General features: G+C 45.5%; 1 protein-coding gene across 1 annotated transcript in view; it reads left to right on the plus strand.

Annotated features, from left to right (window-relative positions):
• Nucleotides 1–19264, plus strand: part of LOC120049673 (kin of IRRE-like protein 1) — a 37785-nt gene that overhangs the window by 1611 nt on the left and 16910 nt on the right. Inside the window, exons 2-5 of the mRNA XM_038996020.1 lie at nt 12196–12345; nt 18454–18603; nt 18700–18857; nt 19010–19160. Of these exons, the coding sequence (XP_038851948.1) occupies nt 12196–12345; nt 18454–18603; nt 18700–18857; nt 19010–19160 (609 nt within the window). The remainder of the gene's footprint in view (nt 1–12195; nt 12346–18453; nt 18604–18699; nt 18858–19009; nt 19161–19264) is intronic.

Genomic DNA, 19264 nt, shown 5'->3' on the forward strand with positions numbered 1-19264 from the left:
ACTCACTCACTCACTCACTCACTCACTCACTCACTCACACACACACTAAATACAATGGAACCCCTTCAACCCAAAACAACATGCAAATTCTTGTTGTTTTTCTGCAGGTAGCCCTCCTCGGCTCCCTGACAGCAGTTTTCTTTCTCGTAAATCCATCAGTGCACATGAGTGGTTCTGCGACAAGCTACACACACACACACACACACACACACACACACACACACACACACACACACACACACACACGTGTTAGTTACGTGGCTGTAAACTATGTGTCACACACTGTGCTCATTATGGCAATGGTACAATGTCACAATTTTATCATTCATGTGTAGGCTATACTCTTCCAGCTGCCTGTCCAAAACACTGCTATCAAAACACTGCTCTCAAAACACTTGAAGATCAAAACTATTCTACATTTCTAGTTTTCTTAACAGGCACTTCATATGGTATGAAATGTAAATGTATGTCCTGTTTCCCATTCGACTGCAAAGACTCTTTATAATCCATGAAAATGCAATTGTTGTTAGTAGCCTACACCTGGTAATCTTGCGACATTGCAACTTGGTGTTGCTAATGTACCTACCTAGACTGCTATAACAAAGGCCTCAGTGCAGGTGCAACATTTGTCAGCCTCTGTCCTTAAGGAACAATGCCACAACTACTTAATGTATACACTAGACTGGCATTGTTTTGTCGTTTCTGAATTTCAGATATTTAAGTATCACCAACTGCTGTCCACACATAGGAAACAGAGACGAATACCGCATTGAATGGATAAGATAGTAAAAGTGAATATGGATAATATGGTTTGAAAGGGAATGATGAGGTTATGTACCCCAATTAATTGGATAGGTGGAGGGAGGATGAGGTCATGATTAACGTTTTGCCAAAAATGGGTGTATCAGAAACAAGGGAGGGTTTCGTCAGACACACACACACACACACTACCGACCAAAGAACCCAACCCAGTCTCATGAGCTACATGTTCTATTTCAACGTTTTTTTGTAAATATTGCTAAAAAAAACATTTAAATGGAACATGTAGCTCATGAGACTGTGTAGTTTAGTGTCACATGTGGATCTATTCATAATGTGGATGTAACAATGAGATATTTTACTATACTCACAATTCCATAATGTAATCAAGCAATACTTAGCATTTTTTTTCACATTAGTTATGGCTATGCTACAGTGTAACGTTCAATGTCAACACAATGTGACTTGACGCTTTAAAACTAATTTTGACACATATTGTAATGAACACGAGCGGAGGCAGAGAGCTGGATTCAAGCGCAGGGCGCAGCAGGTGTTTATTGCAAAGGACCACAGGAGGAGGGAGGTAGCTGGGTCCAGAGGCAGGCAGAAGGTCATACACAGGGGGTCCAAAAGGGCAACTGTACAGGCAGGGAAAAGGCTAGTAACGTAGTCCGGGAGATCAGGCAATAGGTAGATAACGAGAAATCCGATAGGCTAAAGTACAGGCAGGGAATAGGCAAAAGGCGTCATTAGTGATGGGGTGCAAAGAACTGAACTAAATAAATAGTGTGTGATAATGACCTCCAGGTGTGTGAAAAGGTGATTAGAATTCAGGTGATTAGGATCTGGAGAGTGAGCTGCGTTCAGGGGATCTAGGTGTTTGAGAGTGTGAGCTGGAAAGTGGGGGTGGAAAGTGAGCTGCGTTCAGGGGATTTACGTGTTTGAGGGTGTGAGTTGGAAGCAGACGTTACACATAATAGTAGGGCTGTCCTATTGTTTATTGTAAAGGTACAAAAACAGACTATGAAACTTGCTAGAAAACTACAAATTAGATTACGCTTATTGAGGCTCATTGTTTATCATGTATAGTATAATCTATAAAATAATCAAAACTTATGTGTGTAATAAATCATATTACATTATAGCATTATGTAGCAGCTCAAAATGACAGCAAGCCGTCCGGGCCTATAGCAGTAGACGTTAAAGACTCTACTAAAGCTATTTGACTGGGCTAACCAATGGAGTTTTTAAAACCACAAAGCGAGAGAGAAGGGGAAAGAGAGAGGGAGAGAAAGAGGGCGAGAGAAAGAAAGAGAGAGAGAGGGAAAGAAAGAGAGAGAGAGGAATAGAAGAGAGAGAGATGGAGCGAAAGAGCAATTTTGGGGTGGGGAGGGGTGGTAAAAAGTTGTGTTTGGGGGTGGTTCTGTTGTGGCAATAGTGGGGAGGGTTGTCTGGTGGGCAGGTGGGTGAAGTCGAGGGGGCCCAGATCAAGACCGATTAGAGTTTTTATTCGGGGGGTGGTTGTAGTGGGGGATGAAAAGAAAGAAAGCGGGGGAGAGAGAGAGGCAGGGATAGGGAGGGAGAGGGAGGAGGAGGGGTTGGGACCAGGGGGAGAGAAAGGGACGATTACTCAAGCCTGACTGGCTGCTCTGTAGGGACAGTTGGCCACACACACACACACACACACACACACACACACACACACACACACACACACACACACACACACACACACACACACACCTCATTGACATAGAATATGGAAGAGAGAGTTCAAAGTAGAATTTTTTAACCCACATCTGAGGCCTCTCTCTCCTTCCCTGAGCTCTGGGGCCTTGGAAGATGCCTCTGCACATGCCTTGGCTTAGACTAGAATTAATTGGCATTAATCACTGTTGAAACTTCTCTTCTTCTCCCTCTTTTTTTCAGTTTTATTTTTCTCCCTCCCTCAGTTTTTCTCTTTCCCTTCTCTCTGTCCCTCCATTTATCCTCCTTCTTTCTGCTAGCTAAGCTCAATTCTCCCCCCTCTCTCTCTCTAATAAGTTCCAGATGTGGTTCTTGCATTCCTTTAGTCAGTGGAAAGGAGAGGAGAAAAAAGGAGAGGGGGAGGGGTCAGAAGAAGAAGCACATGAATTAAAAGGGCACATGATGAAGGAAGAGTACAGCCACCCTGTACACACACACAGACCTGCAACCGCATACATATACATACATACACACACACACACACACACACACACACACACACACACACACACACACACACACACACACACACACACACACACACACACACACACACACACACACACACACGATGGGATTCACTACTGTCGTTGGGCTGTGTTCTTCTCCCTCAAAAGTTTTGGGACATTCCCCCTCCCCCTCTTCGCCCACTGTCCCCTTCTCCTCCACCCTTCTTCCCTCCATCCCCTATCCCTCTATTCCACCCTCGTCCCCCTGTAGGAATGTGGCCGCCGGGTGATGATGTCATTTGATTTCTCGCTCTCTGAGTTTCTCCTCAAGAAGGGTAGGGAGATTTGTGTCGCTCCATCCGTCTCTCTCTCCCTACGATAACAACATTACAGCTAGCCATCTAACTAAGCTTACAGTTATGGCCCTGGTCTACACTGCTAGCCATACAGCCATTTAGCCTGCAGTAAAAATGGGAAAATATTTAGTTTTTTTTTACCCTAATAGTTTTTTTTAATGTTGGTTGGAAGGATATGGCTACATGCAGCTCATTTACATCAATTCCATAGTGGTGTAAGTTGAGCCTTTTTTTACCTTCAGCATCACTCCGTCAAGGGAAATACAGTATTCTTTCTAACAAAGACATCTACATATATTTCAGGATGTTGTGTGTCCCTGTAAATAATCAGAATTCATGTGAACATTACAGTTTTGAAAATATAGCTTGTCCCAAAAAAGTGGTCTCTTGGTACGTTGAGCCGGCGGGACAGGGTAAATTAAGCCGCCTACGATTTTTTTTCTGTACTGAATTAAATATTACCACTGCCTTTTTAAAAACCATGTCTATCTTTACTTCCCAAACACAGTTCAAAACAGTCACAATCACTTATTTGGAAATCACTGTGGTGAATTATTGATTCATAACGATATTGATTTTGCTAGCTTATTCAGAGTACGAAACAAAATATCCCTAGATCGAGGACCTAGGTTACTACAAAACTCCACTTTGATAATTCTGTATAGCGTAGCCCTTGATCAGGGTTAGACGCGGCCTGACATTGTTAGTCGATGGTAGTTACCCTTGGTTACCCTTCAAGTATTCTTTGTCATTCATTTGCATGCTCGTTTCAGAAAGGACGGGCTGGATTATTTTGAAGAGAGGAGTTGTGAAAAGCCCAGCATATTCATGTCGTCTCATAATGTGTCAGACACTTTGACCATGAATTATCATATTACCCTGCACTGCTCCAAGGGGTTGTCATGGCCACTGTGTGTCTATCATTGTGTCAGTGGTCCTCACTGGCTGTAGCCATGGTAACAATGTCTGTAATGGTGGTTCAATACAAATAAAGCACTTGAGATGTGAAATATGTGAGATTAGCCCAAGAGAAGAGGACAAAGAGAAAACGCACACATACACACAGAGCGACAAACGGACAGACAGACAGACAGAGGGAGAAAGAGAGAGCGTATAAATTATTCTCTTCCCTTCATTTCCAAATAAATATGTTTCTATAGCAACCATTTTACCAGGGGCTGTAATGATAGAGGGAGTGAGAAATAAAGAGCGGGAACAAGGAAAATACATAAGAGAGGAGAGGTGGAGAGGTAGAGACGGAACATGTAAAGAGATAGAGGTAGAGCAATGGGAGGGAGGGCATGATTATTTCTGAGTATGTGCCACTTGACAGACAAAGGAAAGAAAGGAATGGAACCAGGGGTACATGGTGACAAAGGGACAGGGAAAGGGGGGGAGCACGCGAGGGTACATGGTGACAAAGGGACAGGGAAAGGGGGGGGAACACGCGAGGGTACATGGTGACAAAGGGACAGGGAAAGGGGGGGAGCACGCGAGGGTACATGGTGACAAAGGGACAGGGAAGGGGGGGGGGGGAGCACGCGAGGGTACATGGTGACAAAGGGGCAGGGAAAGGGGGGGAAGCACGCGAGGGTACATGTTGACAAAGGGACGGGGAAAGGGGGGGAAGGACGCGAGGGTACATGGTGACAAAGGGGGGAAAGGAACCAAGGGTACATGGTGACAAAGGGACAGGGAAAGAGAGGGAAGGAACCGGGGGTACATGGTGACAAAGAGAGAGAAAGTGAGGGAAGGAACCGGGGGTACATGGTGACAAAGAGACAGAGAAAAGGGGGAAAGGAACCGAGGGTACATGGTGACAAAGAGACAGAGAAAGGGGGGAAAGGAACCGAGGGTACATGGTGACAAAGGGGGGAAAGGAACCAAGGGTACATGGGGACAAAGGGACAGGGAAAGAGAGGAAAGGAACAGAGGCTACATGGGGACAAAGGGACAAAGGGACAGGGAAAGAGAGGAAAGGAACAGAGGGTACATGGGGACAAAGGGACAGGGAAAGAGAGGGGTCTAGGAGTATTGTCAAGGGGAGGATAGAGAGGGAAGATGACAGAGGAGGGGAAAAATGGGCTCAATGCATCAGACAAAGAAAGGAGTTTCCCCTCTTTCTCTTTCTCCTTTTCTTCCCCCTGTTCCTTCTCCACCTCTAGCCAGTCACCTTCATTTGTTGAAGGGCAACATGGTCCCTTTTTCTCTCCCTCTATCTTTATGCCATATAACAGTATTGCCATGGTGATACTCTGTAGGTTATACCCAGTCTAGTCTACCATACTGCCATGCGGTTATTGGCAGTTAGACTCAGGTGGTGTCGGGCAGCAACAGTGGCACTCCTGACTTTGTCATTGTGCCCTTACCTGTAAACCGATCCTCATCATCATCCTCATCTTCATCGCAGTTTTGTCATCCATCCATCTCCTTGCCATTTCGGTATTTCAGATATTTAAGTATCACCAACCGCTGTCCACACATAGGAAACAGAGACAAATACCACATTGAATAGATAAGATAGTAAAAGTGAATATGGATAATATGGTCTGAAAGGGAATAGAGAGAGCGAGAAAGAGACAGTGAGATGGACAATTAATTGGATAGGTGGAGGGAGGATGAGGTCATGATTAACGTTTTGCAGAAAATGGTTATCAGAAACAAGGGAGGGTTTCGACAGACACACACACACACCCTCATGCATGCACACACACATACACAAAAACCCTTTTTTTGGGCAGTTACTTTAGACGTCAGCTGTTGCTATGGTGACGCAAGTCTGTGATCCAACAACAGAGCAGGATTGGCTAAACTGGAGAGAGGAAGAGAGGGGGAGAGAGGGAGAGAGGGACTGAGGGAGAGCGGGACTGAGAGGGAGAGAGGGAGAGAGAGGGACTGAGCAGGAGAGAGGGACTGAGAGGGACTGAGAGGCAGAGGGACTGAGAGGGAGAGCGGGACTGAGAGGGAGAGAGGGACTGAGAGGGAGAGCGGGACTGAGAGGGAGAGGGAGAGCGGGACTGAGAGGGAGAGCGGGACTGAGAGGCAGAGGGACTGAGAGGGAGAGCGGGACTGAGACGGAGAGCGGGACAGAGAGGGAGAGAGGGACTGAGAGGGAGAGCGGGATTGAGAGGGAGAGGGACTAAGAGGGAGAGCGGGACTGAGAGGGAGAGCGGGACTGAGAGGGAGAGCGGGACAGAGGGAAAGAGGGAGGAATACAGGGATAGATAGGCAGATAGAGATCATTAGATTGATTGACAGATCCATACAAATGTGATTTTATCAAATGTTATTGCTTGAACAGGATTAATAGCATGCACTCAATTCATTCAGGCACATCAGACAAAGCCCTGACGTCATGGCATCATGTTGTAGCCTTTTGTTTGCTTGGGAGACAGGAAAACTTTGAATTCCCCAAAAATGATTTTTAGGTTGATCGCGTACGTGTGGTGAGATAGGTAGGGGCAGAACATCCTATCTAGGAATTAAAGGCGCATGTATTCTGTCTCGATGGTGTTCTTATTAGCACGGGGGCTGGGATTAGGCCTACTGTGATAGAAGACAAAGCACCACATTTCACACAGAGCGAAGGCAAATCTGTAACATGTTATCTTGTTGTTAAGATTATGGGATTGTGAGGCACAAGAGGTGTTAATTGTAGGTCTCCGTGCTATTTGGCTGTGTGGTCAGGCTTTGGTGTGTCAAGTGTGGCTATGTTGACAGCAGGGCTTGGTTTATCTTAGTGTCTGTGTGGATAGAGTTTGGTGACCATGATGTCTCTATCCGGCCACATCATCACCAGCCAATGTGGTCAATGTTTTGTTTGACCGTGTGTGTCCTATTTCTATGTGGTCACCGGTCAGGGTTTGACTGTGTGTGTGTGTGAAGACATGGTATAGGATGTTGTCATCTGTCTGTGTGGCAAAGGTTTGGCCATATATGTATTTGCGCGTGTGTGCGATTGTGCGCGTGTGTGCGATTGTGCGCGTGTGTGTTCATGCGTGCGTCTTTGTTTCATTAGGGCTCTGTGTGTGTGTGTGTGTGTGTGTGTGTGTGTGTGTGTGTGTGTGTGTGTGTGTGTGTGTGTGTGTGTGTGTGTGTGTGCGCACTTGGTCAGGGTACTTTGTGACCATGTCTTTGTGCGGTCAGGGTACTCGGAGTCTCTCGATGGCATCTGGGGATCACTGACTCAAGGAAATCAGGACACTCTAAATTTGTCACTGCAGCATAACCCACATAATAAAAGAATACATGAGCTTCCTCTCTCTTTCTCTCTCTCTCTCTCTCTCTCTCTCTCTCTCTACTCTCTTTGTCTAGCTTTTTCACGTGTTCTCTCCTGCTCAGACACTCACATATTGAAGAATGATATGAGCAAGTAGTATGGAAATACACAGAGAAGAGGCCTACAAAAAGACCATACAGATTTGGGCGAGGATCTGTATTTTTTTTGTTGTACCACTAATGTAAGCATTATCTGGGAAGCTGCTGTGTGCTCTCCTTGTCAAGCTATTGAAATAGCCTGACATCCCTGTTGTCCCAGTGTGTAGTCTGCATTCCCACTGTGGATCTTGTTTGTGGTTTTAAATGACCGTGAAGGGAATGCCTTGTCCAGTGGTGTTTTTTGGTAGCGAGAGTGATGCCTTGCCTGCTCTGGGGCTGTTTGGTCCTTAGTTGTTGTTGGAACATAGCATTACGGCCTCATCTCAGTGGTCAGAGGAGGTTAACAGTAGAGGTCGACCAATTATGATTTTTCAACGCCGATACCGATTATTGGAGGACCAAAAAAAGCCGATACCGATTAATCGGTCGATTTTTATTTATTTATTTGTAATAATGACAATTACAACAATACTGAATGAACACTTATTTTAACTTAATATAATACATCAATAAAATCAATTTAGCCTCAAATAAATAATGGAACGGGTTCAATTTGGTTTAAATAATGCAAAAACAAAGTGTTGGAGAAGAAAGTAAAATTGCAATATGTGCCATGTAAAAAACCTAACGTTTAAGTTCCTTGCTCAGAACATGAGAACATATGAAAGCTGGTGGTTCCTTTTAACATGAGTCTTCAATATTCCCAGGTAAGAAGTTTTAGGTTGTAGTTATTATTTCTGTAGGACTATTTCTCTCTATACGATTTGTATTTCATATACCTTTGACTATTGGATGTTCTTATAGGCACTTTAGTATTGCCAGCGTAACAGTATAGCTTCCATCCCTCTCCTCGCCTCTACCTGGGCTCGAACCAGGAACACATCGACAACAGCCACCCTCGAAGCAGCGTTACCCATGCAGAGCAAGGGGAACAACTACTCCAAGTCTCAGAGCGAGTGACGTTTGAAACGCTATTAGCGCGCACCCTGCTAACTAGCTAGCCATTTCACATCGGTTACACCAGCCTAATCTCGGGAGTTGATAGGCTTGAAGTCATAAACAGCGCAATGCTTGAAGCATTGCGAAGAGCTGCTGGCAAAACGCACGAAAGTGCTGTTTGAATGAATGCTTACTAGCCTGCTGGTGCCTACCATCGCTCAGTCAGACTGCTCTATCAAATCATAGACTTAATTATAACATAATAACACACAGAAATACGAGCCTTAGGTCATTCATATGGTCGAATCCGGAAACTATCATCTCAAAAACAAAACGTTTATTCTTTCAGTGAAATACGGAACCGTTCCGTATTTTATCTAACGGGTGGCATCCATAAGTCTAAATATTCCTGTTACATTGCACAGGCGGCCCAAACTGTTGCATATACCCTGACTCTGCGTGCAATGAACGCAAGACAAGTGACACAATTTCACCTGGTTAATATTGCCTGCTAACCTGGATTTCTTTTAGCTCAATATGCAGGTTTAAAAATATATACTTATGTGTATTGATTTTAAGAAAGGCATTGATGTTTATGGTTAGGTACACGTTGGAGCAACGACAGTCCTTTTTCGCGAATGCGCACTGCATCGATTATATGCAACACAGGACACGCTAGATAAACTAGTAATATAATCAACCATGTGAAGTTATAATTAGTGATTATGATTGATTGATTGTTTTTTATAAGATAAGTTCAATGCTAGCTAGCAACTTACCTTGGCTTCTTACTGCATTTGCGTAACAGGTGGGCTCCTCGGGAGGCAGGTGGTTAGAACGTTGGACTAGTTAACCATAAGGTTGCAAGATTGAATCCCTGAGCTGACAAGGTAAAAATCTGTCGTTCTGCCCCTGAACAAGGCAGTTAACCCACCGTTCCTAGGCCGTCATTGAAAATAAGAATGTGTTCTTAACTGACTTCTCTAGTTAAATAAAGGTGTAAAAAATAAATTAAAAAACGGTGTCCAAAATTACCGCATTCTGATTGTTATGAAAACTTGAAATCGGCCCTAATTAATCGGCCATTCCGATTAATCGATCGACCTCTAGTTAACAGATTAGATAGCGTATCTAGTGAGCTACGTTGATTTTATCTGACTGGGTAGGAGCCCTAATTTAGAAGTTTTCGTGGTCATCGCACCGCTTATATTTGGACTAATGGTGGATCACATTGATATTGTCACTTTGGGAGCGGTATTTTCTTTAACGTGGTGTGCCACAGGGCTCAATTCTAGGACCACTGATCTTTTCTATTTTCTGTGATTGACTTGTAGTAGGCCTATGCTAGATATACAAATGCAGATAGTATCTATCTACATTATGTTTTATGTTCTCTTTGGAAAAATGTACGTTCTGTTTCTGTCTGAAGGCTTTTCTATTATTGACTGGGACATTATTTATACATGGCTGTGTTTTTCATGATATCAGGCATATTGTAGGCTACCTCCTTAAATCACACAAATTCAATCAGGTTGGGGGGGTTAGAGTATGTCCACACGTGAGAAAGAGAAAGATAGGGAGGGAGTTAGAGAGAGAGACTTGGGGTCGTGGGGGGGGGGGGGGGGGGGAGGTGAGCAGGCATATGCCAGTTGTTAAGAAAGTGAGAGAGATGGGGACCTACAGAGGAAAGCTGGAGGGTTCAGAGAGAGAGAGGGAGGAGAAGTAAGAGAGAGAGGGAACGGGGGAGAGAGAGAGAGAGAAATAGCCAAGCTAGAGGGCTGATATTTAATATGATAAATGGGTTGTGACAGTGTGGCTCTAAACCCCCTCCAACCACTAGAGAAGGAGGACGACCACGGAAATAGACAACAGTATGGCTGGGCCTACCGAGTGGCGCAGCATCTAAAGCACTGCATCGCAGTGCTTGAGGCGCCACTACAGACCCGGGTTCGATCCCAGGCTGTGTCACAACCGGCCATTACCGCGAGTCCCATAGGGCGGCGCACGATTGGCCCAGCGTTAGGTGAGGGTTTGGCCGGGAGGGGCTTTACTTGGCTCATCGCGACTCCTTGTGGGGGGCCGGACACCTTCAGGCTGACTTCGGTCGTCAGTTGAACAGTGTTTCCTCCGACACATTGGTGCAGCTGGCTTCCGGGTTAAGTGGGCAGGTGTTAAGGAGCGCGGTTTGGCGGGTCATGTTTCGGATGACGCATGACTCGACCTTCGCCTCTCCCGAGCCCGTTGGGGAGTTGGAGCGATGAGACAAGATCGTAATTGGATTGCATTTGGATATCACAAAATTGGGGAGAAAAAGGGGGTAAAATACAAAAAAATTAATCAAATTGAAAGCAGTACGGGAAAAGGACATATACAACATGATGTGTGTATACAGTACATTCAGAGAGAGCGAGAGTGAGAGGGTGAGAAGGGAAGAGAGAGAAACAGCACCAAAAAGTGAGACATAAGTGCGACCTCATAAGTGCGACCTCAGACATAAGTGCGACCTCATTATTACATTTTTTAAGAAGAAAGCGATATAAAAACATTTCATATACAACATATTTATACATTTATAACAGCTATCCACGTTCAGAGAGCGAGAGAGAGAGAAACAACACAAATAAATGGGAGAAATGCGACTCTGATTGTCATTCTTTCATTGTTTACTAGGACACGTAGCAACAACATTATAGTGTAGACAAGAGAAAGAAAACAAATCCAACTTGAATTCCCTCATCGTTTAACGGCCTTCGTCTTGATGAGCTGCTTATTTGTGTTGTGTGTGTTGTGTACTGTGGAACAAAATCTTTTTCATATTGGACAAGCAGTCACAACACTTCATCAGATGAATACGGCGCGGTTTTATACTGCAGAAAGAACTGTGGTAGCTCTCAACTGAGAGCTGGAACAGCCCTGTAGAGTAGAGACAATGACATGTACTGTAGTTAGACGCGAGATAGAGAGAGAGATGGAAGAGAAGACAAAGATAGAAAGAGAGGTTTAAGAAAAGGGAAGCCATGAGGGACTGGGAGACGGGGGTAAGACCCAGTGGGTTATATCTTAAGGGTGTGATCTCCCTCTCCTCTCCTCTCCTCTCCTCTCCTCTCCTCTCCTCTCCTCTCCTCTCCTCTCTTTTCCTCCTGACTCACAACCTCTCTCTCTCCCTCCATTGTTCAATTATTTTTCTTACTTTTCCCTCAATCCCTTTCCATCTTTCTTTATCTTAATGCACTCCCTCTACATCTCCAACATGTTATCTTCGTCTTCTGTTGAAGGAGAAAGAGATACGATATCAAACACACCATCTGAAATTGTAGATCATTGTAGATTAAGAAGAATTTAGCTTGTAGGCTGTCTCATCTTACCACAAAAACTCCAATGAGTGAAATGCTCCTCTTTGGCTTCTACAGTTTATGTATTAATTCTCAGTTTGTGTATAATGACGCTGTATGTATGTACTGTAGCAACAACACAGCTGTGTATGTAACATTAACACATGATGTTTGTAACCATGTTTTTGCACTCTTCTCTCTCCATCTCTCTCCCCCTCCCTCCTTCTCTTACCCCAGTGTGGACAGCGCGTTTCTCCCAGGAGCCAGCGGACCAGTCGGTTGTGCGGGGCCAGAGGGTGATTCTGTCCTGTGTTGTGTTTAACTACTCAGGCATTGTGCAGTGGACCAAGGATGGACTGGCCCTGGGCATCGGAGAGGACCTCAGGGGTGAGACTAGTACAACTCTAACACCGCCCAAGTCAAAACAAACCCAAAGCCCAACACATGAAACCCAGTCTAGTTGCCTTCCTGAAAAAGCCTCTATGTCTGTCTCCCTGTGTCTGTCTCTCTGTTTGTCTCTCTGTGTTTGTCTCTCTGTGTTTGTCTCTCTGTGTCTGTTTCTGTGTCTGTTTCTCTGTGTCTGTCTCTCTGTGTCTGTCTCTCTGTGTCTGTCTCTCTGTGTTTGTCTCTCTGTGTCTGTCTCTCTGTGTCTGTCTCCCTGTGTCTGTCTCTCTGTGTTTGTCTCTCTGTGTCTGTTTCTCTGTGTCTGTTTCTGTGTCTGTCTCTCTGTGTCTGTCTCTCTGTGTCTGTCTCTCTGTGTCTGTCTCTCTGTGTCTGTCTCTCTGTGTTTGTCTCTCTGTGTCTGTTTCTCTGTGTCTGTTTCTCTGTGTCGGTCTCTCTGTGTCGGTCTCTCTGTGTCGGTTTCACTGTGTCTGTCTCTGTGTATGTCTCTCTGTGTTTGTCTCTCTGTGTTTGTTTCTCTGTGTCTGTTTCTCTGTGTCGGTCTCTCTGTGTCGGTCTCTCTGTGTCGGTTTCACTGTGTCTGTCTCTCTGTGTATGTCTCTCTGTGTTTGTCTCTGTGTTTGTCTCTGTGTCTGTCTCTCTGTGTTTGTCTCTCTGTGTCTGTCTCTTTCGTTCTCTCTATGTCTTTCAATCTCAGGCTCTCAATTCAATTCAAAGGGCTTTATTGGCATCGGAAACATATGTTCACGTTGCCAAAGCAAGTGAAATAGATAATAAAATAAACAATCAAAAAATGAACAGTAAACATTACCCAAAAGTTTCAAATGAATAGAGACATTTCAAATGTCATATTATGGCTATGTACAGTGTTGTAACGATGTGCAAATAGTTAAAGTACAAAGGGGAAATAAATAAGTATAAATATGGGTTGTATTTACAATGGTGTTTGTTCTTCACCGGTTGCCCTTTTTTTGTGGAGATATGTCACACATCTTGCTGCTGTGATTGCACACTGTGGTATTTCACCCAATAGATATGGGAGTTTATCAAAATTGGATTTGTTTTTGAATTCTTTGTGGGTCTGTGTAATCTGAGGGAAATATGTGTCTCTAATATGGTCATACATTTGGCAGGAGGTTAGGAAGTGCAGGTCAGGTTCCACCTCATTTTGTGGGCAGTGCGCACATAGCCTGTCTTCTCTTGAGAGCCAGGTCTGCCTACGGTGGCCTTTCTCAACAGCAAGGCTATGCTCACTGAGTCTGTACATAGTCTAAGCGTTCCTTAATTTTGGGACAGTCACGGTGGTCAGGTATTCTGCCACTGTGTACTCTCTGTTTATGGCCAAATAGCATTCCAGTTTGCTCAGTTTTTTGGTTAATTATTTTCGATGTGTCAAGTAATTATCTTTTTGTTTTCTGGTGATTTGGTTGGGTCTAATCGTGTTGCTGTTCTGGGGCTCTGTGTGGTCTGTTTGTGTTTGTGAACAGAGCCCCAGGACCAGCTTGCCTAGGGTTAATCTCTTAGGTTTATCTCTATGTACAGTAGGTGACGACTTTGTTATGGAAGGTTTTGGAATCTCTTCCTTTTAGGTGGTTGTAGAATTGAATGGGTCTTTTCTGGATTTGGATATTTAGCGGGTGTCGACCTAATTCTGCTCTGCATGCATTCTTTGATGTGCACAGAGGATGTTTTTGCAGAATTCTGCATGCTGATTTAAAATGTTGTGTTTGTCCCATTTTGTGGATTCTTGGTTGGTGAGCGGACCCCAGACCTCACAACCATAAAGGGCAACGGGTTCTATAACTGATTCAAGTATTTTTTTGCCAGATCCTAATTGGGATGTCGAATTTTATGTTCCTTTTGATGGCAAAGAAGGCCCTTCTTGCCTTGTCTCTCAGATCGTTCACAGCTTTGTGGAAGTTACCTGTGGTGCTGATGTTTAGGCCGAGGTATGTATCGTTTTTTGTGTGCTCTAGGGCAACAGTGTCTAGATGGAATTTGTATTTGTGGTCCTGGCGCTCTCTCTCTCTCTATCCATCCATCTCTCTATACCTATACCTCTGTATTATACACATGAACTACTCATGGTGTGATTTTGGTAACGTACAAGAACTCAAGTCCTTTTGTTCACATAACCTAGAACTACCTCACAATCAAATGTCGACCCCATTACCTCCCTAGAGAACTTTCTTTGGTTAGCGTCACAGCTGTGTATATTCCACCTCAAGACGATACCCCGATGGCTCTCAGGGAACTACATTGGACCTTGTGCAAATTGGAAATTGCCTATCCTGATGCTGTATTTATTATAGCTTGGGACTAAAGCAAATCTAAGGGAAACGCTACCGAAGTTCTATCAACACATCGGCTGCAGTACTCACACTTCAAAAACTCTCGACCATTGTTACTCTCCCTCCCGGGATAGCTACAAGGCCCTCTCCCGACCCTTCCTTCGGCAAATCAGAGCACGACTCCATTTTTGCTTCTCCCTTCCTATAAGCAGAAACTCAAACAGGAAGTATCCATGCTAAGGTCTATTCAGCGCTGGTCTGACCAATCGGAATCCATGCTTCAAGACTGTTTTGATCACGCGGACTAGGATATGTTTCGGGTTGCCTCTGAGAATAACATTGACGTATGCACAGTGACTGAGTTCATCAGGAAGTGTATAGGGGATGTTGTTCCCACTGTGACGATTAAAACCTATCCAAACCCCAAAATGTGGATAGATGGCAGCATTCGTTCAAAACTGAAAGCGCAAACCACCACATTTAACCACGGCAAGGTGACTGGGAATGTGATCGAATACAAACAGTCTAGTTATGCCCTCTGTAAGGCAATCAAACAGGCAAAACATCAGTACAGAGACAAAGTGGAGTCGCAATTCAAAGGCTCAGTCAAGAGACGTACAGTATGTGGCAGGGACTCCAGACCAATTACGGATTATATAGGGAAAACCAGCCACATAGCGGACACAGAGTCTTGCTTCCGGACAAGCTTAACATCTTCTTCGCCCGCTTTGAGGATATTACAGTGCTGCCAACAAGGGCCTCTCCCAAGGACTGTGAGCTCTTGTTCTCCGACGTGAGTAAGACATTTAAGCGTGTTAACCCTCTCAATGCTGCCGGCCAGGACTGCATCCCTAGCCGCGTACTCAGAGCATGCGCAGACCAGCTGGCTGGAGTGTTTACGGACATATTCAATCTCTCCCTATCCCAGTCTGCTGTCCCCACTTGCTTCAAGATGTCCACCATTGTCCCTGTACCCAAGAAAGCAAAGGTAACTGAATGAAATGACTATCGCCCTGTAGCACTCACTTCTGTCATGAAGAACTTTGAGAGATTAGTTAAGGATCCTATCACCTCCACCTTACTCGACATTCTAGACCCACTTCAATATGCATACCGCCCCAATAGATCCACGGATGATGCAATCGCCATTACACTGCACACTGCCCTATCCCATCTGGGCAAGAGGAATACCTATGTAAGAATGCTGTTCATTGACTACAGCTCAGCCTTTAACACCATAATACCCTCCAAGCTCATCATTAAGCTTGGGGCCCTGGGTCTGAACCCCGTCCTGTGCAACTGAGTCCTGGACTTCCTGTTGGGCCACCCCCATGTGGTGAAAGTAGGCAACAACACCTCCACTACGCTGATCCTGAACACAGGGGCCCCACAAGGGTATGTGCTCAGCCCACTCCTGTACTCCCTGTTTACCTATGACTGTGTGGCCACGCACGCCTCCAACTCAATCATCAAGTTTGCAGACGACACAAAAGTGGTAGGCCTGATTACCAACAACGATGAGACAGCCTACAGGGAGGAGGTGAGGGCCCTGGCAGAGTGGTGCCAGAAAAATAACCTCCCCCTCAACGTCAACAAAACGAAGGAGCTGATCGTGGACTTCAGGAAACAGCAGAGGAAGCACCCCCCTATCCACATCAACAGGGCCGCAGTGGAGAAGGTGAAAAGCTTGAAGTTCCTCGGCGTACACATCACTGACAATCTGAAATGGTCCACCCGCACAGACAGTGTGGTGAAGAAGGCGGAACAGCGCCTCTTCAACCTCCAGAGGTTGCACCATTGAGAGCATCTTGTCGGGCTGTATCACCACCTGATATGGCAACTGCACCACCCGCAAACACAGGGCTCTTCAGAGGGTGGTGAGGTCAGTCAAAGGTCACTCTAAAATGTGCAGTTTTGTCACACAACACAATGCCACAGATGTCTCAAGTTTTGAGGGAGCGTGGAATTGGCATGCTGACTGCAGGAATGTCCACCAGAGCTTTTGCCAGATAATGTAATGTTCATTTCTCTACCATAAGCCGCCTCCAACGTCATTTTAGAGAATTCGGCAGTACATCCAACCGGCCTCACAACTGCATACCATGTGTACCACGCCAGCCCAGGACCTCTACATCCGGCTTCTTCACCTCCTGGATTGTCTGAGACCAGCCACCCGGACAGCTGATGAAACAGGATAATTTCTGTATTAAAGCCCTTTTGTGGCTGTGCCTGGCTCCCCAGTGGGTGGACCTGGCTCCCAAGCGGGTGGGCCTATGCCCTCCCAGGCCCACCCACGGCTGCGCCCCTGCCCAGTCATGTGAAATCGAATGAATTTATTTTAATTGACTGATTTTCTTAAATGAACTGTAACTCAGTAAAATTGTTGAAATTGTTGCATGTTGCATTTATATTTTTGTTCAGTGTATATATACTGTATATTTATAATCCGGACCCTGACATTGCTTGCCTTAATATTTCTATATTTCTTAATTCCATTTAGATTTTACTTTTAGATTCGTGTGCATTGTTGTGAATGTTAGATACTACTGCACTGTTGGAGCTAGGAACACAAGTATTTCACAAGCACATCTGCTAAATATGTGTATGCGACCAATAACATTTTATGTTATGATTTAATATTCTCTCTCTCCTACTTGTACAATAAAGGCTTGTTATTCTATCTTTCATGCCACACTTCTGCCCTCTTTCCTCTCTCTCTTTCTTTGCAGCCTTCTCTCCCTGCTTCATTGCCTGTTCCTCCCTCTCTCTCCCTCTCTCCTCTGTTCATGCTCAACCCCTCTATCATTCTTCATTCTCCCTCCCTCTCCCCCCCTCTCTGCCGCTCTCTTCCTCTCCTTCACACTCTCCTTCTCTTTCTTTGCCTCTACTCTCTCTCAAACCCTCTCTCATTCTTTCTCTCCCTCCCTCCCTTCCTCTGCTGCTTTCTCCCCTCGTCCCGTTCGTCTGTCCCCTCACCATTCCTCTCTCTCGCTCTCTCTCTCCGTCTCTTTTAATCACATTGTTACTGTAATGGTTCAGTGCTTCAAGCCAAAGCTTTTAAATAGAAACATGTGAATGAACACTGGTTCCCTTATACACACGCTCTCTCGCCCTCACCCTGCCTCTCCCTCGCTCCCTCTCTCTCCCTCTCCCTGCTTCGCTCCCTCGCTCCTTCTCCATTTTAGTCATTTAGCAGACCCTCTTACCCTTGCTCTCTCTCCCTCTCCCTTTATCTCTCCCTCACTCCCTTTCATACGCTTTCGCTCATTTGACATTTCACATGCTAATACACACATAGACAACGCACAGACACACATGCAATGCCACGTACAAGGACACACAAGGTTAGGGAGGGCAAGCTAATTTGAAGCATACAGTACATGCTACAGTGACAGACAGATTCAGATGGAATTTATGTATAGGACAGAGGACATGAAATCTGCACCAGCATTTCTGTCCGTTTGGAGTCCTCTAAAACGTCGTTGTCATAAATGCATGCATTTCTTCCCTGGCTGGAGAAAGAGAGCATGGCTGCCACCTACTGGGGAGAATGTATGGCACCACTGGAACTGTGAAAGACAGCGAGAGAGAGCGAGTGAGAAAGAGAGAGCGACAGACAGAGAGAGAGATGTGAATATGTGCATGGTTGTGTGCATTTGCATAAGGGATTACGCACAGGTGTTTTTGGCCTGCTAGCATTACATTCAATACATTCCAAACGAGCCTTTCCCTCCCATTTGTCATTCAACCAGCCTCCACTGGTTGTCCCTACATGTCTGACTCTCTCTCCCTTCCCCTCCAGCCTGGCCAAGGTACCGTGTGATGCGGGTGCAGGAGCTGGGCCAGTATAACCTGGAGATCATCTCAGCTGAGCTGTCTGATGACTCCCTGTACGAGTGTCAGGCCCCAGACGCTGCGCTACGTTCTAGAAGAGCCAAACTCACTGTCCTCAGTAAGATACAGCAAATGTGTGTGTGTGTGTGTGTGTGTACATGTATGCGTGTGTGTGTGTGTGTGTGTGTGCATAACCCCCCTGTCCTGTGTCCAGTCCCTCCAGATGACCCAGTGATCGACGGGGCCCCTGAGGTGCTGTTGAATGCAGGCGACCACTATAACCTGAGTTGTGTGGCCCGTGGGGCCAAGCCCCCTGCCATGATAGAGTGGCAAAAAGACGGGCTCCCCGTAGACGGAGCAGTCAGCACCACCGTGAGTCAATTAAAAATGCATCTACACATACATGCACCTAGTATTACAACACAAACACAGACACACACTCAATCATGTTTTACCTATACTCTTTCTCATCCTTCTATTGGCTGTCTTGTCTTCCTTCTTCTTCTCTCTTCTCTCTCCATCAGGAGGTGCTCCCAGACAGGAAGAGGGTGACGACCCACAGCTTCCTGCCCATCCACCCAGTGGACACAGACACAGGGAGGAACTACAGCTGTGTGGCCAGCAACCTGGCTATCCCCACTGGGAAACACACCACCGTCACCCTCAACGTACACCGTAAGTCACCCTCAACGTACACCGCAGCGACTTGTTCATAACCATCCCTTTAGCTTTACATATATTCACTATTTACTGTACGACTGAATATCTGAGCTTATTTA

Source organism: Salvelinus namaycush, chromosome 6 (genome assembly GCF_016432855.1).
Source record: "Salvelinus namaycush isolate Seneca chromosome 6, SaNama_1.0, whole genome shotgun sequence".
Classification (NCBI taxonomy): domain Eukaryota; kingdom Metazoa; phylum Chordata; class Actinopteri; order Salmoniformes; family Salmonidae; genus Salvelinus; species Salvelinus namaycush.